Here is a 23,872-nt window from a genome sequence, read left to right as displayed (position 1 = left end):
TATTACTGTTTTAATATGTTGCTTATGTGTATATGAGATTGTTTTGGACAGTTAGATTTTGTGTGTTTTAAAAAAAAAATTTGAACATCTGTGGCGGTTATAACCGCCACAAAAGTCTAGAATTGAGGCTGTAATTAAAACCGCCACAATGCTTGAAATTAATTTATCTGGATAGAATTTAAAGGCAATTCTGGACTTTTGTGGTGGTTATAACCGCTGCTAAATCCAACACTTCATTAGATCTACCTCGCCGGTCCTAAACCATTGCGGAATGTCATTGCAGCACATTACAATTATAGCGGGGGTGCAGCAGTTTTAAAACTGTCAGGATAGGCCAAAAAATTTGCTGCAATGGACCTATTTTTTTGGTAGTACTATCTTAAGAAAAGTTTTCATAATTTATTTTAATATATTGAAATTGTTAATTATTGATTTAAATTATATTTCAAGTATTAGAAATAATTAATCAATCCTGAAAAACATAAATATTTTTTAGGTATGTGAACATGAAGATTTGAACTATTGCATACATTGTTTTTTATTTTCTTATCACTTACAATAACTTTCAAGATATATTTCAAATAAGTTTACTATTTTTGCTAATTATTACAAATTTTGCATAAATTATGTGAAATAGTAAATTATTTTTGAAATATTATGAAATTTTATCAAGATTCAAAATCCATTGATTTTTCACCAAAATAATTATTATAAACCTTATTTTGCAATTTTGTATATTTAATTAAATTCTTAATTAATTTTTATAAAACATCCTTCAAGTTATCATAAATCATATGCATTATGTTAGTTTGCAATGATTTTAATAAAATTCTCTAAATGTATTTTTTATTTCTTATTATTATTACAAATCATGCATTAATTAGTAAAAATAGTAAAAATATCCTAAAAATTATGATTTTTTTATTGTTAATTTATTGTGAAACGCACCATATTTTTCTCATTTCCAAATGGTCATTAGACCATCAAAATTTAATTCTCAAAAGTCAATTTTTGTATGTTTTCCTTATTTTATTAGAAAATTTAGGGTTCGTTTGGGACGGCTTTTTTATTGCTTTATAAAATAGAGTTTTAGTACAATTTTTTTTTATTTTTGTATTAAAACTTCGTTTTAGAAAGCAATAAAAAAGCCGTCCCAAACGAAGCCTTAGACTTCATTTGGGACAACTTTCTTATTGTTTTACTTTTCAAATTACAATCACAATTTCTTTTTGAGTACTGATGTTTCACTACTTTCAAAAAGTTGTGTTGCTTTCTACACCACAATTCAAAATAGTTATCTTCTCAACAACAACTTTACAATCATTTTTATAAAAAAGCTACAACCATCCCAAATATGCCCTTAATTAAAATCATTGATATCAGTCACTCAGTGTTCGCACTTCAAATTAATTCTGATAAATGAAGAATCCTATTTTAGGCTTTCTCAAATATTTTTGGACTTTTCATCTATTGAAGGGCGCCGTGTAGGAAAGAAACCAACAAGAGCAAATTGAAAAGGAACAGACAGAGCTACAATTTCTTCCTCCGATATCCATAAAGAGGGTAAACCACGACAAAAAACCTTTCTTAACTCAGGAAAATCAACTGAAATTGAAGAACCAGATAAAGCTTCCACAAAAGAAAGCGATTTAAAGGCCCCATCCAAAAAACCGGTGTCACAAACACGACTACCCACCATAACGAAAAGAAAAAACGAAGGCAGAAATAGAAGAGGGCAAACAAAGAGAAACTCCATAGAGATCAGCAATCCGAAGCCAAGATCCAAGCCCCTGCAAAGCTAGGGCAAAGCCCTAGCGGCGGAGACGATGCCCTAAAATCGCAAAAGTGGAGGCGAAGCGTGGAAAGAAAAATTAATATTGATTCCATAAAATTTTCAATTTCCTTAGATGTTTTTAAACCCAAAATTATATATTTTAAAGTTTAATATATTTAATGTTAATTGCTAACATTTAATCTCCTTATTTAAAAAAAAAGAGTAAAAATTAAGGGTCCGTTCCAAATGACAGTAACTTTTTATAAAGATAATTATAAAACTATTGTGGAGAGAGAAACTTTTTTGAAAGTTGCTGCAATAAACATCTGTTCAGCATAAAAACTTCCTTAAAATACCGAAAAATATAGTAACAAAGAAAATACTAAGAAAACTGTTCCAAACAAAACCTAAATAATCTTCTATAATCTAGTAGATCTTCTACTTAGGTTTTCCTATCACCTATCAGACATATCTCATATTTGGACAAATATGAGATCTAGCTAAGCCTATCCAAATCATTTTGACTGAACACCCTCTATCATAAACATCCCACATTTGTCTAAAGAAAGACTAATTTCATGCTCTGAGTTTGAACCAATCTACCTATTCCAACTAGTCTATCAATTTCAACTAGCCAATTACTGAATAGTCCTCTATTTTCATATAGTTATTCAGTCAGTGAGTACTTAACCAATCATTTGATTAATGAAAGTTAATCAATCAACATTCAACCTTTTTCTTAGTTGATCATATTTACTATAAGAAATAGTTCTCAATTTCCAACAATTTCCTTCTTTGCACTATTTAGATCACTTATTATTTAGTAATAAGTAGAACAAACCCAAGTCTTAAGTGCTTAAATTACATATCCAATATGACTTTCAACAATGCAAGTAACTTACGCTTCGTAATTGTTGTGCTAGAAAACGGTTTTAAGAAGCAGTAAGAAAGTCCTCCCAAATGAAAACCTTAGACAATATCACCTTAGTCAATTTATTTGCACTATATTCAAAATTAATATCTTTTCAAATGTTTTTAATTACATCCATTCAAAATCTATATCCAATTCTATTTCAAAAATCAAAAGATCTTTAAAATCCATTTTCAAACTACACTTATCCACATTTTGATCTCACACACTATATGCTATAATAGGTATAATCTTTGATGACAGTTTAAAGCAGAATGAACGATTTTTTTGCTGCTTTTTAAAGCAGTTTTTTAGTACAAAAATTTAATTTTTTGTATAAAAAATTGTTTTAGGAGCTGTAGTTAAGAGTGACACACCATTTATTTTTTTTTAAAGAGTGGTACGCCATCTCATTGATATGATTTATACTTCGTTTGAGATTGCTTTTTTGATGTTTTTTAAAACAGCTTTCTAGTACAAAAAATTCTAATTCAAAAAAATTTTGTGCTAAAAAACTGCATTAGAAAGCAACAAGAAAGCCGTCCCAAACAAAACTTTAGACTCAACTGGTTGCAACTTGAGAGAGGAAAACTGTCTTTCACTGAACTTTGAAAATATTTTACAAGATAAAGAAAACTTAGAAGTAAATATCAATGTAGCTATGGTGATCAACTGAATCGCTTATTTCATCATGCCCATCCCTATAAAATAAATAACCAAAAAAAAAAAAAAGTTTGATTCTATACCTGAATTTAACAAATGAAAGAGCTCTCCTGTAAATGCTGAAACCTCTGATTTTCTTCCATGTCTTCCAGTGAATTGATAGAAATATTCTAGTCTGATAAGCCGCTCTCTTCTGATAGGGATTTTTAGAAAGAAATGAATCAAGTGTGGATGTTCAAGGATGTATCATACCCATTTCTATGTGACTTCTGCCATCTCCATGCAATCCGAAGGCTCTGTTCAAGGTCAGTGTACTTTGCTGTCCAGTTGAGTTCCTTATTGATCTTGGAAGGGTCACTGTAAACTTCAGCATAATCCCCAGGTCTTCTTTCCAAGTAATCCACTTTGATGTCCACACCTGTAGCTTTCTTGCAAGCTTCTACAAATTCCTTCACTGATCTTCCTGATAACACAATTTAAATGCAAGTTTATAAATAAACCATACTAAAACAGGAAGAATTGCTCAAAAATAGTTTATGGCTCATCTCGAACAAGTACAATGCGTAGGCATGCATATATAGGTGAAATTATTAGGTGCGGACACCGAACGCCGTCCAGAACACAATAAAAATGCACCACGTCACCCCTACTCGGTACCGAGCTCGGTACTGGATGACGTGGCTGCACCTGATTCGCCTCTGGACGGTAAGTTGTGTCCGATGCCCGCACAAAATAATCTCTCAATATATAGACACAAATATGTATTTATAAGTGTAGTCATACATACATGCATTTATTTATGTATATATCTAAATCTATGGAGGCATGTGTACATAACTATAATTTATCTTCAATAAAAAAAATGATCAAAATTATGTTAAATTTTGTCTCTGATATTAACTCAGATCAAATATAATGAGGTGAGTCACGTTCAAATAGGAATCGGAGTGAGTCAGCCACCAACTAGAGCTCCATTGCCCGAGATCAGAATGAATGGTTTTGAGTCAATCCTGAGCAAGATTCAGATCAACTCAATAATAGGGAAAATTATTAGGTGCGGAGACCAAACATAGAGGTACGTCTGGACTCCAATAAAATGTTGAAACGTGGAGTGGACATGTTGGATTTATTTTTTACTTTATATATTTAATTTGTATGTGGAACTTTAAGCCAAGCGTGTCAAAAACTCAGCCAAATAGCATGTAAAACTAAGTCAAAGCGCAGTAAAAAAGCACAATAAAAAAGCAGTCAAAGTGCAGGTAAAGCGTAGGTAAAGCGCAGTCAAAGCGTAGTAAGAAAATGTAACAAAAGAGCAGTCAAAACGCAACTAAAATGCAACTAAAGTGCAGGTAAAGCGAACAAAAAGCACAACCAAAGTGCACTACACGTGTCAAATTTTAAGTAGATGTTCAGACGTATTTCTATGTCCGGTCTTTGCACCTAATAATTTTCCCAAGAGGAAATAGATGGTTAAAATCCCAATCAACAAATGGCATAAAGAAATAGGAGACATTTCCTGACCTTTTCCCGTTCCAACATTGTAGATTCCAACATTTTTAGGCCTTGCCTTGTCGAGAGCTTTTACATGAGCATCAACTAAGTCCGTTACATCAATATAGTCTCTTATACAAGTACCATCACGCGTGTGGTAGTCTGTTCCTTTGACCTGCAAAATGGAAATAAAAACTTGTTAGGATCTTGAATGAGGAAGAAGCCCTTCCTTCATCAGCTTCTTGGGAGAGGAGGGAGAGAGGGAAGAGGACAGAGAGAGTACTAAATCAGAATTTCTTGTTGCTTAACCATACTCTATTACAACCTAAAACCTCTATTAAAAGACTCAAAATGCTACATCAATGACAATACAAGCCACTCAAAAAAACTAAAGAAAGTACACATTAAAAACTACCTAAATCTTGGACCAATATCCAACAAAACAAAAATGCAGTTGAATTCACCATACGGAAGGTTAAGCAAAGTTCATTGTTTACCTTCAGTCCAGGTATGATTCCTCGAGCAGCATCAAAGCATGCACCAGAGATACGCCCCTGTTCCCGAAGCTCAGGTCGGGGAGCTTCACCTAACCTTCCTTCTGGATCGGATCCAATGACATTGAAGTATCTGATAATGGTGACATTATGAGGAAAAAAAATAGACAATCATCATGTGTACTATATTATTTTTAATTGAGGAGATTTCACAGTTGACTGAAATAAACCTCAGAATCATGACAGCCATGTCTGTAGTCTTTGAGAAGTCAAGGATCATATCCTCAGCCATTTTCTTCGCCTTCCCATATGGATTAATTGGGAACTGCATGATTAAAAGAGAAACTTTAACAAAAGTTCTACTTTGTGATATTTTTCTGTCCAATTTCAAACTTTGATTATGCAAAATGAACAGATAAACAAATAGTATATATATGTTATATTAAAAAACAGTCAAGGGAATACTAGTCATTTCTTAGGCGGTGAATCTATGACTTAGGCTTCATTTGGGATGGCTTTCTTAATGCTTCATAAAGCAGCTTTTTAGTAAAAAATTAAAATTTTTGTATTAGAAAGTTGTTTTAAGAAGCAGTAAGAAAGCCGTCTCAAACGAAACTTTGATATTCACAATCATTAAATAGCATACTTTTCAGTTGTAAGACTCTGCATCAGAATGTAGGCTAACCTGAGGAGTTTTTTCAGTTATGGGCATTTTCTCAGGTTCTCCATATGTGGCACAGGTGCTAGAGTATATCAGGGTTTTAACACCATGCTTTGCCATGGACTCCAAAATGACCAATGTATTTGAAGTAATATTGTGATAATACCTTTTGAATGAAGCAATGAACCAGATCAAGAATGGCAAAATATAACTCATTACCAAATCAGAGTTTTGAAATACTTTTGGAACCGCAAAGGGCTAGCAAACAGTTTAGTAATAAGCACAACATAATAAAAATATTAATATGAAAAAATCAGAACTACATTAAGAAAAAAATTTCCTAGCCAGCTTGTATCAAATACCTTAACAGCTCAATTACCAGATTTCATGCAGGGACATTCACTAGAATCACTACCATACTTCAGTGAAGTATGGGTTTAAGTTGAAGTAATCAATAAACTAACAACATATATTTTATTGAATGCATTAAAAAGAAACAAAAAGCATTGTGGTGTGGTTGCCTTGGCCGATTACAGCTGCTAATACAAGAACAAGCCCAAAGGCAAGTAATACAAGAGAATAGAAACAATATAACAATAATAATAATATATATTTTTATGTTTTTAATAGTCCCCTTTTTCCTATCTATGTGAATTATACTATATGACTACCGAAAAGAATGTTAGTGATGGCACCATAATGCTAGCCATTGTATGGGAGGAACAAAGACTCGAGAGTCGAGTGTTCGTAAAAAAAATGTATATAAATTTTTAAAAGCATCTTTTTTTTTAAAGTTTTTTAAAGAAGCAAACTTTTTAACTTTTAATTGTTCTTAAAAATTTTAAAAAAAATTGACATCAAGCAAGCACTTAATGAATGTGAAATAATCAAAAGTTTACTAGCACAATTAAATTAACCCAATAATATGTTTAAAATGAACTCAAGTCCTCACTATGCATATAAACACCCAACCCTAAACCCTAAAAAGAACATGAAACAAGTAATAAACTTCCTAAATCATCCATTAGACAATCAAAAAGCATACCTGAGAGGTTCGAGAGTACTCTCGCCAACGTAAGCCACTGCTGCAAAGTGCATCACTGCATCAAATGCATTTTGCGCAAATATGCGGTCAACCTAAATGTCGTTAAGGAGCAATCCCTTATTTTACAACAACAACAATAATAATAATAGTAATAAGGAGGAGGAGGAGGCAACTATTTAGATGTCGTTCAAATAATAAGGATACTACTTTAGCATCGCCTAAATCAGCAAAAATAAACTGAAGCCTCCCAGGTTCTGGAAATAGCTTAAGGAGAATTTGAACAGCCCCAATATTCCCCCTTGAAAGATTATCCTGTCAAATTGAGACGAAAAGATCAATCATGATAGAAAGAAAATAAAGATTGACATACCTATTGATGCATACCACTATAGTTACTCGATAGGAGTCCTTCAAGAGTCGAAGGGTTGCATGTGACCCAATATAACCAGCCCCTCCAGTCACTAAGACATGTGTCACCCCAAAATCATGTTTGGCAAACTGAGGGAGACCAGACCAGAATCATTAGGTAAAGGCAGTAAGGTTAAAAAAAAAAAACAGAATTATTAAAAAACTTCTTTAGGAGCTCAACTGCCTGGTTGGTTCACGCTAGATTAGAAAGGATGAGAGATCTCAAGAAATAACAAGAAGACGAACACAAAATGATGTCCAAGGAAACAAGTAGCTTTAATAATTAACTATCAGAACTTATCTGCAACAAATTCTGAAGAATAAAAAGATCAACAAACTAAAAAAAAAATCACAAAATACCACTTGCAAAAAGTAAAAATGAGGTGGAAGTGGAAATACTCCTGATTATGATGTATGAATTTAAGACTACTAAAATCAATAATAAGATGCAATGAAAATATAAGAAATCTCATAGAGAAATTTCAACATTCTTCTATCAGTAAAAGATAGTGGTGAGACCTGCAATGCTTTATGGTGTCGAATGTTGGTCATTAAAAGAGAAGCATAATACTAAGTTAAGCGTTGCACAAATGAGGATGCTTAGGTGGATGAGTGGCTTTACCCTTAGAGATAGGATACGAAATGAGCATATACGTGATAAGGTTGGAGTAGCTCTAGTAGAAGATAAGATTAGAGAGAGTCGCCTTAAATGGTTTGGTCATAATAAACGGAGGCCTTCCGATGACCCGATTAGAAAAGTTGAGGTATTAAATTTGACTTATGTTAAGAAAGACGGAGGTAAACCTAAAAAGATTTTGTTAGAAAATATTAGAAATGATCTTTTTTTATTAAATTTAAATGATAAATTAACTTTTAATAAGACACAATGGCGAAAAAGGATTCATGTAGCCAATCCCACGTACTGGGACAAAGTCTTGATGTTGTTGTTGTTGTTCTATCAGTAAACATCTAAAGTCTTGATAGAAGCTATTAAATACTTTGTTCTTGACTTCTTTGAAAAATAGAAAATTAGCATGAATTCATCGATCACGTTTTTGCTCAAACATCAATCATGTATAATGAAATTTGATTGAATCTTCCAAAATTTACAATTCAATATTCCCGCGGTAATGGATTGACAGGAAATAAATGAGCAAAAAAAATACGTTAGTGGAATAGACAGATAAAAACCAGTGAAGATGCAATGGTTCTGAACTAGGATGAATATGGCAGACACCACTAAACATAGACATGTCAAGATGTCAGCTTGAAAACTAAGCTGATTGAATTACATGAAGATTCCCTATGGATTGACAAAGTTACTACAACAAACTATCAATCCGAACAGATAAGTTTGAAGATGTAAGCTAATCATTATTAAATCCAAACAAACGAATATGCCTCTTTCTACACCCCCTCATGTTGAAGTTTTATGAAGCTAAAATGATTTGAAGTAGCCAAGACACATGACCCCTTCCCACCCCCATTCACCTATGCAACTCCTCTCCAACCATCGTGCCACCCTTTAGCCAGAACGGCCAACTATAGAGCAACTAATTCTCCCTTTGAAACTGTTCTATCCCAAGCCACCTCAACTCCTCTCTTCTGTGCGAACTGAAGCTGGCTTGTCTTCTTTGCACGTGAGCGGGTCGAACAGCCATCCCTCAGCCGCAAATCTCCCTCCAATCGCGATTCCTTTCCCTATTTGACATATTCTCCCACCTATAGCTTCCCTCTCGCCATTTGAACTGAATAGGAAGCTAGGGTGATGAGGACATCGAAGATCAATGGCTACGATCGTGTCTATTTATTTTCATGTATTTTATTTGTTATTTGTACTTTTCCATTTATATCCTCACTTGAGGGCTTTGTTTTATGTTTTCCCTAGGGGCAATTGTGTCTTTTATTTTCCTTCATGTATTTGGCTATTTAAGCCCTCCTCTTCCTCTTGGAAGGGGATGATGATTATTGATAATGAAAAGTTTCATGTTTTGTTGATCTCTTAGTGAGTTCACGTGATCTCTTAGTGAGTTCATGAGAGGAGAAGCCCGAGGAGGGTAATTCGAAATACCCGCCAATCTTTGGAAGAGTCCGAGGTTCGCGGTTCTTACGATCTCTGTGTGAGTTCGTTAGTTATCTCTATCTTTCTCGTATTTTCTTGTTCTTCTCTTTTCTCCCCTCTTCATCCACAAAGTATTCCCCCCTAGCTCCATTGCCGCCGCCCCTTGGAGTCCACAACCCCAACCGCCAGCCACCTTCCGCATTCCCCACTTAATCAAATTTTGAAAATTCAAAATTGATTGAGTTCCAAAATTTCCTAATTTGTCAAAGCCAAATTAGGAAAGTTTTCAAATTCAAAACAATTTGAAATTCAAATTGAAAAGGATCTCATAATCTAGCTTCCTAATGCATACGTGCTAATTTGGAAGGCTCATAAATTGCTCCCACACCTCCTCTCCCTCTCTTGAAACCGCCGGCCCCATGAGGGTTTCTCCCCTCTTTGAATGCTTCATTAATTCTCCAATTAAAGCATTCATGGCCACCCATTTGAATTCAAATTTCAAAATAAAATTTCCCGCAGCTGTTGGCTGATTTTTCCTTCCCAAATCCCTTTCAAAGCTCCAGGAAAACTGCTGCCCAACATCTCAATTTGCTGTTTGGAAATTCCTGCAGCAGCCTACCGACGTCCAGCCATCCCGGGAGCGACAATTGCTGTCCATATCTCAGGGACAGCCCTTCTTCCTGTCTAGAAGTTTCCCTGAGCTCAATAGGTTGCTATCCTATTGACCACAGCAAACTAGGGTGCTGTCCAACCGTCCAGAACCAGTCCTAGCTGCTGTCCTGAGGAGATCTAATGTCGTCTAGCCGTCCGAAGAGGCTTCCCTTGTTGTTGAGTAGTTCCAGAAGTTTGAAGGCTGCTGCCCCTTCATTCCAGCCATCGTCATAGCTTCATAACTCCTTTTTTTTGGGTAAACTCTTCACTCACTCTCTATCTTCTAAGTTAACTCTACTCGTGGTTATAATTTGATTCACAAAGCACATGTTTTATCGCCTCCGCTAAACCTAGTATTTGAATGAGTTGTGAGAGAGGCCCTTTATAATACTAATCTTATTGTTAGCATTAGAATTTCTCGTTGAAACCACTCATGTATGCAAAGTAAGACTTATATGACTATTTAATGATCTCAACCTCTCGCATGTGTTTAGACCTAAGCTATTTTATCACCTTATCATTTTTATTTTGTCGTTTATCATCAAGAGAAAGCTTATAATTATTGTGCTCTAAAATTTAAGCGTGCAAACTTTCTTAATTTAATCATCCATGCTTGTACGTTTCACATCATAGGGCATCACTTATTTCTACTCTTTTCTCCCTCGTAGCAGCCACCAAAAGCCCTCCTCCCTCTCTCAGCCGTCGAACATTCTCCCTCTTCCTCCTTTTCGTTCTTCCCTACAAATAGCGGCCATTTTTGGTAAAAATATCCCTCCATCTTCTACCTCTTCAAACAAGGTGGAGTCTCCCTTCTTTCTCTTGAATTAAGATGGGGTCTTTCTCCTCCATCCTTCCCTGTTGATCAAGTTGATTATTGTTATCTTATTATTATTATTGTTGTTGTTGTTTGGATGTTTAATTGGAATCGTGATGTTAGATCTTGATTAATGATACCTATATAATTTTGTGCTTTTATTTGTGCGGGAGTCTTATGTTTCTTGTATTAAAGTTTTTTTCCTATTAATTTGTATATTAAATTAGGATTCTTCTTGTAGGACTTTCGGAGTCATCGTCTTCGTAGCCTTGCCAATTCAATATTGGATAGGCTTGGAGTTTCGTGTCACTCATCTAAAAGGTAAGTAACTATTATTTATTTTTGGAGTAAACGTACCCTTCTTTGTTAGAGACATAATCTGTGATATTTGTATTAGAATTATTTTATAACTATTTATGTCAGTTCTATTTTAAATTCTTTAGCATAATCACATGTAATATTGTTATTGTCCATATGGAATTAGCATGTGACAATCAAAACTTTACTTGATTTATTTCTCATTAGCTCTTAATCATTCATGTTAAATTTCTATGTTGGAAAAGTTAGATTTGTGCAATTTAGCTTAAATAAATAAACCTCATTCCTGCAAACCATACTTAACATTTTGATTTATATATGTTTGTTGGTTAATAATAAAAGCATTGGACATGTATAATTCATGAGTGTATGTATGTCGATAGAACTTTATTGGTTTTTGGCTAGCCAGGGTCGACAGACCCCCAGAGTGATGACTCTACAGAAAATTACTAAATATTCTTGGATTGATATTTTCCTTCTCAGTGATGGGTATATGATAAACCGACAATAATATATATGCAAGAAAATATAAGTGGATATGAATTTAAAATAAGATATGACTTACAGGTCATTGTGAGGTACATGGATACCTAGGGTGGTTCATTTGTAAAAATTAAAATGATTAGGCATAAATAGCTATTTGACATATATACATGCATATTAGAAGATGTAGAAAACATAGCATATCTCATGTTGGTTTTTGATATAGTAATTATAGATTACTACTCACATCTTTTGGTTGTTCATATTGCATGCCCCACTCCTTTGCCGTTTATGCTTTGATAGATAGTAGTTGTTGAGTTAGATTTATCAAACATGCTCATTGTCTATTTCAACAGGTTCTGCAGAAGTATTTGGTGGACAACCATATCAGGAGTAGAGTTACCAGCAATAGATTGTTTTTGACATTTATTATTTTGTAGTAGTTTATTATGTTTATGTGTTCTAAGGATTGGGTAGCTTATTTCTTACTTTTTCTATATTTACATTCTTGTTGGTTTGTATCAGAACTTAATAATTTGGATATATTGGTTATTTGAACTTCTATTAATGGATTGACTTTATTTCACTTCCTCAGGCAAGGTGGTAGCCAACTTTACATCCAAGGTAGATTTGCAAGGATCTTGTTTGACATTTAGCAAAACTTCAAGCATTCTTGACCTTCTTCTATTAAATATACCTCATGGAAAGAGTGATGTGTTTAAACATTGGGAGTTTTCAGATAATTTATTAGGATAACTTATTGAATGGAAATATAAGATACTCAAAATTATCCAAGTTCCCTTTGAGTGCTAATTCAAACTCTGGAATTATTGAAGTTCGTAGTATATTTGAACAACATCGATCTATATTGGGCAAAACCTATTTCGAAGGTGGAAATCCTTGGAAATGACACCAAAAGATTCAATCTATATAATCATGATGAATTTTAGTTTGGTTTGCAGCATGTGGATGTGTTGTGGGTTCACTTTTTTGTCAAATAAAGAGCTCCTTCTGGCATTGGTTCTTCTTTCATCAGAATAAATTTTTCTAAAGCAATGCATAGGAAGCTCTTTATTAACAACTTCTAGCACCATGACAAAACCTTGTAATTGGAAATTCCTTAGACTGATCTATTGTGTTGGTACATTGCAATGCTTCTTGTTTTGAAATAATTGTTTCCAATTTTTTACCATTTCAATTGTCAACAGCTATTGGCTTATTTGAGGCGGTAGAAAATGCAGCAACTTCGGCTATACCATCCTGATATGTAGATTTCAGACTCAGATGGCTGTTGCCATGAAAAAAATGTTTTGGGGTTGTGAGAATTAGTAGCAGCAATTACATAATGTTGAAATCCTTCCTTGGAAATCTGCCCTGGCTTTTGATATTGTAAATTCAATTCATTTGAAGACCTGAATGACTCTCAAAGTTATTTGAGGTAATAGGTAACAACAATATTCGAGAAATTATATATATGTTTATTTTCATATTTCTAAGAAGTCTTGTTATAACTGCTCCTCCATTTATCCACCCATCAAATTCTTCTAAACAGTAAAGATCTACCAAGCACTTAGCCGTGAAGTTTCTTTTAATGGTGAAGTGGATTTCAATGTCATTAAGTCATTCCATAAGGCTTGATTCATTTGAGAAATATTATATTTCGAATTGATTTTGAATGTGTGATGACAAGTAAGTTTAGAATGCACATTGACTTCAAATCCCTCATGAGCTTTTTAGAATTAAACTCCAATTTATTATTATCATTATTATTTAATAAAGTGGGGTTTTTTTTTGTATGTTTCAATTTTGGCAGCCTCCCGACGTCCCCTCCCTGTGAAGGGAGGTTGGGAGGAACTTGCCTTTGGATTTAACTGCCCAGATCAAAGATACAATGACGCAGGGTCTTCACATTAGCAATCATCCCACCCAGATAAAAAATCAATGGCATGAGGTATTCAAATTAAAAGATCTTCCTGCCCAGATCAAATATCAATGACGCAAGGGCTTCAATTTGTGTATTCCTGGCTGGATCTAAGATCAACGACACATGGTCTTCAAAATCAACGATTATTAATAATAATATACATAAATATATATTTATAAATCTGTAATTCGATTGGATCTGTCTAATTAGAAAGACTCGGGTTGGATTAAAGTAGAGATGGGCATGGGTTTAATTGGGATTGGGTCCTCCACTCCTCCTCTTGCTGCATAAAGAGATCGAGAGACAAAGAGGTCAGGCATAGAGGGAGATCAGGCACTAAAGGAGACCGGGCATTGGAGTTGGAGCGGGCTAAGTCAGGAGACGAGGTTGTTGGACTTGTTCGTAGAAAAAGGCATGGGTATGGGATCAGGCAAGCGGCTTCGACTGCTGGTGCGAATGTAAGGCCAGTGAGGTCGGCGGCTGGGAGTCGAGTCAAGCTCACGTAGGAGTGGAGGCTTGGGTCGTGCGCAATGCTGGGTTGCAAGAACATGAGACGGAGGGGCTGGTAACCTGTGGATGAGGTAGATGAGTCCAGAGGAAGAAGAGATGGAAGCTAGGCTTCGGCTTTCTTTCGTCTGTGAGTATCGAATGGGTGGGAGCAGTTTCTGTTGAGGTTCTTATTACCTTGAGAGGGAGTTAAGTAAGAGGTGGTTTGTAGAGAGATTGTGGGTGAGAACGGTTATACGAGGGAACCGTCATTTGGGAGCCTCATTTTGTGAAGTGGGACCGGCTGGAAGTTAGAGGTCAACATATATCTCATGGCAAAATTCCACAATTATGATAGGTAACTTGAAGAAAATATGAAGCAAACCTTATCTAATCTACCTAGTTACAAAATGAGGTAATTCAAATTGCAAAATCGGAATAAGATCACTATAAAAGAAATCAATTATCTAAATGCCTACCACATTTGTGCCGCTGAAACCAGGGGTCTGCTTGAGAAAGAATATACAGACAGCTATTAGCAAAACTACCATTATGATTTTTACTAGGAGCTGAGGCTTTCTTCTTGAAACTGAACAATCCATTCCTGAAAAAAAAAAAAAAATCAAGTTAAGCAATAATAGACATTAAAACAACTAAAATGATACATTCAGGCCTATTTACAATCTAATCAATTTAGATTTGCATATAACTTGTTGTGGGTATTCAAATCCATCAGAAAATAAATTACAAGAAATGTTACAACATCAAAACTAAATATAGAAATGGCGATCTGCTTTCATGCAAAGTGTCCATTTTAAAAATATCAAATCTAGAATCAACAATAACTGATAAGTTGGTAGCCAGAATTAAAACCTTAGCAACATAAACAGACACTAAGCACAAATTAGCTTGCAAATTATAATCACTAGATCATAATTCACCAGCCTGCTCTTTCAAATGGATTGCCTCTAGTACTTGGACAATAACTGCAGAGCATGAACATCCAATAAACCAAGAAACAAACCTGAAAAGAACCAAGATCTACCAGCCCTAGGCTGATTTCTGCTCCTGCTAGTAGTTAGCATATGAGGAAATACTCTGAAATCAAGCAGAAACAAACTGCTCCATTAAAAAACAAAAAGAAAGCTCCTTCTCTTTGATTACCGGAATCTTTCAACGACTCTGCACCAACTAAAGTACAGTACGACTCATATCTGCAGTCAAATTCAAGGATTAACTGTATCATCATCACTTTCCAACTTAGGTAGCAGAACCGGTAAAATCCATTTGAAAGTGACAAAGCATCCAAAACCCCTATCGTTTAATAATATTCTATTGTGAATTTCAATCAAACAAAAAAAGAAAATGTAACGATCCTAAATTCCACGAACCCTGTGTAAAGGAAGGAAACGGCCAAAGCACAGCTTTATGAAGGTAGAACCGTAGTAAACCTAGCTAGAAAATTGGTTTCACTATCACTAAACGGTGAAACCCCCTATAAAATTATCAACTTTGCAAAGCTCAGACCGATCCCCTATCCGCGATAATTCAAATACCCACACAAATTCATCGTAACTAACAGAGCGGGAGAAGAAAGATTCGTAGCATAAAGTACGGATCAAATGAAGTCCTTCATATGCAATCAGCCGCAAATTACATAGAATTCAATCTAAAGAGTAAAGGAGGCGGAGAAAACAATGATCGAAGGAGAGATGAAAGAAAAAACAAACGGAAAGCTATGGAAACGAAACGTAACGCCATAATAACTCAAAAAACATCTACTAAAACGCTTCAATGAATGAAGAAAACTCTTATTGATGCTCAGCATACCTGGAAACAAAGCTATTGTGTTTGGGAGACGCCAAACTTCAAAAGTCAGCGACGAAACCGGCGATAAGAGATATAAAGGTTTGGAGAGACCGCAAGCGACAAAGATGTGTGGATTTGGGAGCTTTTGGATCAAGTCGACGCCTTTTCGAGGCGTTTGAAGAGAAAGCGAAAAACAGAGAGAGGAGTGTGCAAATATAGGGGAATGAGAACAAATGAGAGAAAGAACGAAGAAATGAGAAATTTTTAGGATCTGACTGGCTTCTCGGCGCTCCTCCCATGTTCATTTGATTGGTTCCTTGTAAGGAGAAGACTTTTTTCTGCCTTTTCTTCAGTTTCTTTTAGCCGTCCTGCGAGCGTTTTCTCCAATGTTGACTTCCACCTGGAAGTCCTCGAACAAAAAATATATATATACAAATAGAGACGCAACTGTAAATTTGCCCTTTTTGTTAACAAATAACAATGCAAAATCAATTCCATTCACTCTAATAATCTGGCAGCCACTTTCTCTGTATATTTACGTCCTTATTGCTGATCACCATTCCCTTATAATCAATCATCTCTGCTACTCAGCCGTTGGTCAAAAACTGAAGCTGCTGTGCTTAATAAATAAAGGTTTGCACTCTTCTTTGTTTCTCTTTTATATTATGTTATATTCTTTTTCTTTATTTCAGTAATCCTCATGGTACCAAAACTTCTTTTGTATAACGGCATTCAATTCTAAACTTTCCTTCTGGTACTCTGCTCCTCATGATCGTCCAGGAACTCTCATCAAGTTGAATACAATTCCATTATCAAAATGGGAGAAATCTCCATTCCTCAGCTTAATTTCTCCTATCTAATACTACAAATATTATACACGCTCAACCTACGGGTGACAACTATCCAAAGAGGAGCTCTCGACTTCTCAAGCTATTCAAGATAAATTGTTTCTATAGCCTGCCCACCAAGGAAACCGGTCTCCAAAAATGGTGAAATCTCTTGCAATCTTAACTTTAATATTTGGATGTTAGTAGTCAAATCTTTTAGTTGTTCTTCTTTCAACAATGCCAACTTCTATTCTTCTATATGTATTGAATCTATAATCTGCTAATGAAATTTGGACAACCCTTATAGAGGGGCTTCAACTTTCAAATCTCTCACGAGTCACTCAATGAAAGAATGAACTTCATAATCTTTCAATGAAAAATCAAACATTGTAACAATATCTATCGGAAGTGAAATGCAAAGTGGATAATATAGCAATAGTTGGATATGATCTAGCGTTGATATGGAGGATATCATTCTTGTTATTTGTGGAATTTGATTGTATTGATCAATCTGATTATTTAATTGTCTTTGACCTCAAAGCTTGTCGTGTTCGCTAGGAGGGGGGTATCCCTTGTAGACCTGTCAATATTTGACCCGACCCGAAATTTTCGGGTTTGGGTTGACCCGAACCCGAAGCGGGTAGGGTTCGGGTCCAGGAAACCGACCCGTTTGCAAAAACGGGTCGGGTTCGGGTTGACCCGACGGGTTGCCGGGTCAACCCGAAAACCCGTTTAATTTAAAAAAATTTTGATTCCCGCCCTTACCCGCTGCCCCTGCCCGAGCTGCTCGCTGCCCTAGCCCGCCCTGCCCGCGTCTGCTGCTCAGCATCCGCTGGATCGCTGCGGCGCTGCCTCGAGCGGTCGAGCCCGCCTGGCGCGTGCCCAAGTCACGACTGCCTCGAGCGGTCGAGCCGCCTCAATTAGGAAGAAGAGGGCACAGTACAGGAAATAGAGGAGGAGGTGATCGGGGCTTTGACGTCGGCTGAGATGGAGGAGTTCGGCTATGAGAAATGGAGAGGTCGGAGGTTGGAATCGGGAGAGGAAGTGTCGGGAGCAGAGGTTTCTGCGTGTGGAGTCGGAGGAGGGGAGCAGGGCTTCTATTTAACGACGCGAACAGGCGACAATCGAGGAGCTGCCACGGGATTTGCGGGATCAGACGCGAACGGCGCCCAATTCAGCGGGATATCTGCTGATTTTCTGGACTTCCTCGATAGATACGAGGTGAGCTGCTTTTTTTTTTTTGTTCTTTACCCGTAGGTCAACAACAGTATTGATATATCATCAAAAATTTATCTTGACCAGGCGTGAATCTTGAGGCAAAATTGAGTTGAAAGCTTCCGAGATTAAATCTCGGACCATCTGAACTCCAAATTCAACAAACTTAAAGTCGAATTGAACGTCTCGAAAAAACGAACCCAACAACACCAAATTCGACTCAATCTGAGCATAAATGAGTCCAAATCAAAGACCTAAAGCCCATTTGAAAGGTTCAAGCTATAAATTGGATGACCAAACGGTTTCCAAATGTGACATGCTTATAGTGGAATAGAGTGGCTCGATGAGGCAAATCCAACGAGCCCAATATCGTCGAATTATGATATCATTAAGACATTCAAATGCCCAATAAATGATTCAAAACAAGGGGATCAATATCAACCGTCCATTCAAAACACTCCCAACGTATCCTTAATCTCCCTTCTATTTACTGGCCATGCCCAATAACTTTAAATAGACTCCTCATTTCTCATGAAAATGAGGAGAGAAGCAAGGAAGAGAAAGAAGAGAAAGAAACTAGAGTTCTCTTACCACCAAACCCCTCATTGACCACCGTCGAACCTCCGATCGTCGTCAGACTTCTGCCCGGCCATCAACTGACATCGAACTTCAACCATGCTTCCAATTATGGTCGTCAAACAATGGTCTTTCTAACCACTGTCGCCCGCCAACTATGGTCCTTCCAACATCCATCTCCAGACAACGGTCTTGCTGACCACTTTCACCAGCCGACTATGGTCCTTCCGACCTTCATCGCCAGATAACGGTCTTTCTAACCATTGTCGCCCGCCAACTACGGTCCTTCCAACCTCCATCGCCTAATAATGATCTTTTTTATCACTGTCACCCACCGACTACGATCCTTCCAACCTCCATTTCCAAACAACGGTCCTTCTGACCTCTACCATCATAATATGGTCTTTCCGACCTCCATCGCCCATCGACTACAGTTCTTCCAACCTTCGTCGCCCACTGACTACAGTTCTTCCGACCACCGTCACTTGACTACAATCTTTCTTACCTCTGTCGTCAGCCGACTATGATCATGCGGACTAAACGAATATATACTGATTCTTGCAATTCCCACAGTGTAATGCACTTTATATGTTGTATATTCGCTACATCAAACCAAGGCCTTCTCTCAAAAAAGGGCCTCATTTATAATTGACTGCAAACACTAGTGAATTCATTCAAACTTAGTCAGAACCCATGGTTTTTTCCCCTTGTCATGGTTTTCCACGTAAAAACTTTGGTGTCACTTATGAACGCTACACCTTATTTTTATTTGATTGTGTGCTGGATTGTCGTACAAAACTAAGATGTTAAATAACTCTGTAGTCACTTATGAATCTGCTCTTCTGGACTTCGAACTTTTACTTTCCCTCATTGATCATCCACACAAACTGCTCCTCTCATTTTAGTCCCAACCTTTAATCCACCCGCCTCCACCAACTCAAGATCGGAATTTGACATAAATAATTATGTCTCAGCAGTGAGCTGTCCCTATTGTTCCCTCCACACCTGTAATTTAATCTCCACCAAACACTTCACCTACTATTCCTCCATTAAACTCCAGCTCTCCATCACCACAGTAGCGAACCATAAAGCTCATTGACTTGCTCAAATTTATAAACAAAAAGATGTTCTAGATTATATCAAAACATCCTACCATCCATTTGTTATCAGCTGTTGCTCTTCATTTTCATTCGTCGGTTCTCCAATTGGGTGTTTCTGATGCTTTTCAGCAAGCCTTTCTTGAAGAAGTTATATATATGGAGCAGCCCAAAACATTCAAAAATCTGCAATTTTCAAATAATATTTATCAACAAAAAAAATCATTTGTGATCTTAAGCAAGTGACGCAGCAAAGATATGCAACTATATTATTTATTTTAAATAACAATGCTTTTTTTTTTTTTTTGTGCAGCTTAGGCTTCGTTTGGGACAGCTTTTTTTTACTATTTTATAAATCCAACTCTTTAATAAAAAAAAAATTTGAACTAAAAATTTTTATAATATAAAATTATTTTAGAAAACATTAACAAAGATGTCACAAACAAAGTCTGGGACGGCTTCCTTACTAATTCTTAAAACAACTTTTTAGTACAAAAGTTAAAAAATTTTGTACTTAAAAATTGTTTTAAGAAGCAATAAGAAAGTCATCACAAACAAAGCCTTAGACTTCGTTTGGAATGTCTTTTCACTGTTTCTTAAAGTAGCTTTCTAGTACAGCAAATAAATCTTTTATACTAGAAAGCTGATTTAAGAAGCAGTAAGAAAGCCGTCTCAAACAAAGCCTAAGTCAACCCTTTCTTGATGATCTACTTATCAACAAATATTTGACTCTATATTTGCCACCAACAACCATACCGCCATCTCAAAACTTGCACAAAATTTAAATTAAAATGTTAATTAGCTAAATAATTTAGGGCCTATATCAGATTTTTGAAGCAAGCAAGCTATCTTAACTCATACAAGTTTTTTTCTTAGTCAATGTAAGCATGCCAAGGAAACTCTTCGTTAAGGCTAGGATGACTGATTGCAGAGCTCTTTTCTATTTGCTATGCCTTCCAAATTTGATATTGCCAAAGCCACTACGGCCCTGATTACAAATGCAGAGCCGTTTCACCAATTGGTAATGGTAATGATTATTTATAAAAAAGCTCAGTTGATGATAACGGTTATGTTAACGGCTTTATTCCGCAACTACGATGGCTATCAGTTTACTACGTAAGACTACGAAGAAGAAGGAAATCTTCAAGCAAGTGTTTGAAAAGCTATAATGTACGTATATGTAGTTAATGTTTGTTGATTTTAATAGAATACAAAATTTAAAATGCAGTGAACGGAATATTCTGCATTCCACATTCAATTAAAAATCATTATAAATCATTATTTAAGGGTATTTAAGTTTGATAAAAAAATATATTGAATTATTAATAATTTACATATTTTATTATAAATAAATAAAAATAGCTTAAAATGAAGTTTTGGAAAAAAATTTGTTTTGTGAGTTGAAATTATATTATTTAACTTAAAATATTTTATTGAGAGTAAAAATCCTGTGAAATTTACTTATTATTAATTTATTAATGTGTAATATTAATAAGAATGTATATATTAAATAATATTTAATTATTTTATTAATATGTTGGAATTTTTTTCAAAAAAACTAATTCAATTTATATTAAGATTGATGAGTGCTTGGGAGTGATTTTAAATATATCAAAAATTTTGTATTCACATAGGATATGTACAGCTCTTTATTGATATAAATTATATTGTCCAAATAATATTCATTATCAAATCACTTTTGAAGACTTGTTTAGTCATGTCATTATGACAATAGTAATCAATATCATGATTTGTTTTTTTTTTTTTCAACTCACATAAATGAGATCTAATGGCCTTGATAAATAAATTGAATACTTTATTTAAATGAGTGTAATCAGTATCATGGAGGGTCAAGTTTATTTGGAAATCTTCTTCAACTTATTATTTGTCTCTTATGAATAAGATTCAAAAAATTCATTTGAAGAAATTGATTGTAGAGGGTAGCACTTGATATAGGGGTGTCAATTTCGGGTCACGGGTCGGGTTCGGGTCGAACCCGGAAATGACCCGGCACAATTCGGGTCAACCCGAACCCGACCCGTTTTCACAAACGGGTCGATTTTCCAGACCCGAACCCGACCCGCTTCGGGTTCGGGTCAACCCGACCCGACCCGGGGACACGGTAACCCCGCGAGCAGATATGCGGCAGCGGCATCCGGAGGCTTCAGCGGCATCGGCGGCCCGTTTGTCGGCGTTCGACGAGGCTTCACGGCGGTCCGTTTGCCGGCGTACTCACGCCGTCACGCGCAACGTCACGCCTCACGCGTGAAGCGACGCGACGAGGCCAGCTTCTGGCCAACGCGAGCGGCGAAGTGACGCGACGAGGGATGCGACGCGGTCACGCGAGCGGGCAGCGGGTCAGCCGGGCAGCGCAGCGGGGGTCAGCTCGGTCAAGCGGCGGGCAGGTCGGTCACGCAGCGGGGGGCAGCCCGGTCAAGCGGCGGGCAGCTCGGTCACGCGGCGCCGCGGCAGGCAGCTCGGTCAGCAGGTCAATCCGAGTTATTTTCGGGTTTCCGGGTCAACCCGAACCCGACCCGGTTCGGGTTCGGGTTGACCCGAACCCGAAATTTCCGGGTCGAGTTCGGGTCGTGTTTTCGGGTCGTGTCAAATGTTGACAGCCCTAACTTGATAGAAAGAATGTGGCGCATTCCACTGACAATGGCCTACAGGAGAAGACCAAATCGAACAAATTTTTTTGATGTTATATGCATTCCTAGTCAGAAGATAAAGATTGCATATTGTGACTAGGGGTGCAACCGAGTCAAGCCGACTCGGACTCGACTCGGTAACGGGCTCGACGAGTCGAGCTTATCGAGCTCGCGAGTCGAGCTCGAACATGAGTTCGAGCTCGACGGCTAATCGAGCTCGAGCTCGAACATACGTCGGACTCGACTCGTCGGCTCGACGAGCAGCTCGTTGGCGGAGCTCATGGGCAGGAAATCCAAATATCGCGAGCTGAAAATCCAAAACAACGGCACAAGCAGATCTCGTTTCTCGACGGCGGACGAGCTCGGGACAAAGGCCGAATGCGACTGATCTTGATCTTGACGGCAGAGCTCATCCATTGGTCGTCGAATCTCTGGACAACGACATCCATTGCTCGACAATCTCTGGACGACGACGATCTCGGGACGACGACATCCAGAGCTCATCTCGGGACGGCAGAGCGGAACACGTAGGACGAGCTCCGCCAACGAGCTGATGGCGGACGGGCGCGACGACGGAGCTCAAGAACACGTCGGACGAGCTCTGCCAACGAGCTGATGGCGGACTGGCGCGACGGAGGACGCGACGACGGACGGGCTCGATAGCGAGCTCGACGAGCCGCTCGATTTGACGACGAGTCGAGCTCGAGCTCGGATTTTGAGCTCGACTCGAGTTCGAGCTCGAGCTCGAGCTCGGTTTTTGGTTGTCAGGCTCGACTCGAACACACCCTGACTCGAGCTCAAATCGACTCGTTTGCACCCCTAATTGTGACATACGCACGATGAAATTATGAAAATTAATTTTTATAGGGAGGGAGAATATTTTGGAGATGTGGGTTAGAGATATTTACAACAGAGATTCATGGAATATGATGGCCATTTGACACCTGTGAGCATTCTTAAGGCCAGAATTTTTGAAATTGGACTCAACAAAGAAGGTTATGCTGAGTTGATCATTGAAAGGCCAACGACTAATATAAATCAATGCATTATTTATCATAAATGGCATCATGTGAAGGATGCACTTCTGTTTGAATCGTATAATATGCTGGATGTTGTGGCAGGTCATAAGAATAAGAAGTTTTTGAATGCAACGACCTGACAATACATCTAGCACAAGTTTGAGTACAACTTTAAATATTGTCCAACTCAAACTCAACTCCAAGCTCGGCTGCGCATGGTGACAAGAAATAGTTAAATGACTTATTTTTGTGTTGAACTTTTGTTAAGTGTTTTAGTTCTCTAAATTCCGTATTTGTGTTAATGTTTTATTAAGTTTCATGGATCTGTAGCTTTGTGTCTGTTTGAAGCGGTTTTTATTATTTACAAAATGTGGGTACTGAGTAAAGATATTTTTTTATTTCAAATTATTAATCTTAGCATTAGTGAATGTTGTATTTTTTATTTTCTTTTAAATGCTTAGTAAAACCTTTATTAGTGGAGTTCGAGTTTTACTTTA

The 23,872-nt window shown here is 36.9% G+C and overlaps 1 protein-coding gene across 3 annotated transcripts; it reads right to left on the bottom strand.

Annotated features, from left to right (window-relative positions):
- Window positions 1-3,261: 3,261 nt before the first annotated feature.
- On the bottom strand, window positions 3,262-16,397 carry LOC110096834 (probable UDP-arabinose 4-epimerase 2). Of its 3 annotated transcripts, XM_020822958.2 has the most exons (12): window positions 16,015-16,397; window positions 15,349-15,398; window positions 15,209-15,252; window positions 14,664-14,788; window positions 7,423-7,536; window positions 7,243-7,350; window positions 7,039-7,130; window positions 6,018-6,159; window positions 5,563-5,657; window positions 5,336-5,465; window positions 4,869-5,013; window positions 3,262-3,810 (listed from the first exon to the last, which is right to left on the bottom strand). In XM_020822958.2, exons 4-12 carry the CDS (start codon window positions 14,784-14,786, stop codon window positions 3,569-3,571), a joined length of 1,191 nt encoding a protein of 396 aa, XP_020678617.1. In that variant the 5' UTR covers window positions 14,787-14,788; window positions 15,209-15,252; window positions 15,349-15,398; window positions 16,015-16,397; the 3' UTR covers window positions 3,262-3,568. The 3 variants fall into 3 exon arrangements, with proteins under 3 accessions (XP_020678617.1, XP_020678615.1, XP_020678616.1); XM_020822956.2 differs by having other exon boundaries at window positions 15,209-15,398; XM_020822957.2 differs by lacking the exons at window positions 15,209-15,252; window positions 15,349-15,398.
- Window positions 16,398-23,872: the final 7,475 nt, after the last annotated feature.

Source organism: Dendrobium catenatum, unplaced genomic scaffold (genome assembly GCF_001605985.2).
Source record: "Dendrobium catenatum unplaced genomic scaffold, ASM160598v2 fragScaff_scaffold_1676, whole genome shotgun sequence".
Lineage (NCBI taxonomy): Eukaryota > Viridiplantae > Streptophyta > Magnoliopsida > Asparagales > Orchidaceae > Dendrobium > Dendrobium catenatum.
The sequence above is the reverse complement of the archived record's forward strand: the minus strand, read 5'-3'. Positions and strand labels throughout refer to the sequence as shown.

Coding starts and splice junctions, on each gene's coding strand:
- LOC110096834 (XM_020822956.2), bottom strand. CDS start 15,269: ATGCTAACTACTAGCAGGAGCAGAAATCAGCCTAGGGCTGGTAGATCT. Junction 7,537..14,663: donor GTTTCAGCGGCACAAATGTG/GTAGGCATTTAG, acceptor GGTCTCCCTCAG/TTTGCCAAACATGATTTTGG. Junction 7,131..7,242: donor ATTTAGGCGATGCTAAAGTA/GTATCCTTATTA, acceptor AACGACATTTAG/GTTGACCGCATATTTGCGCA.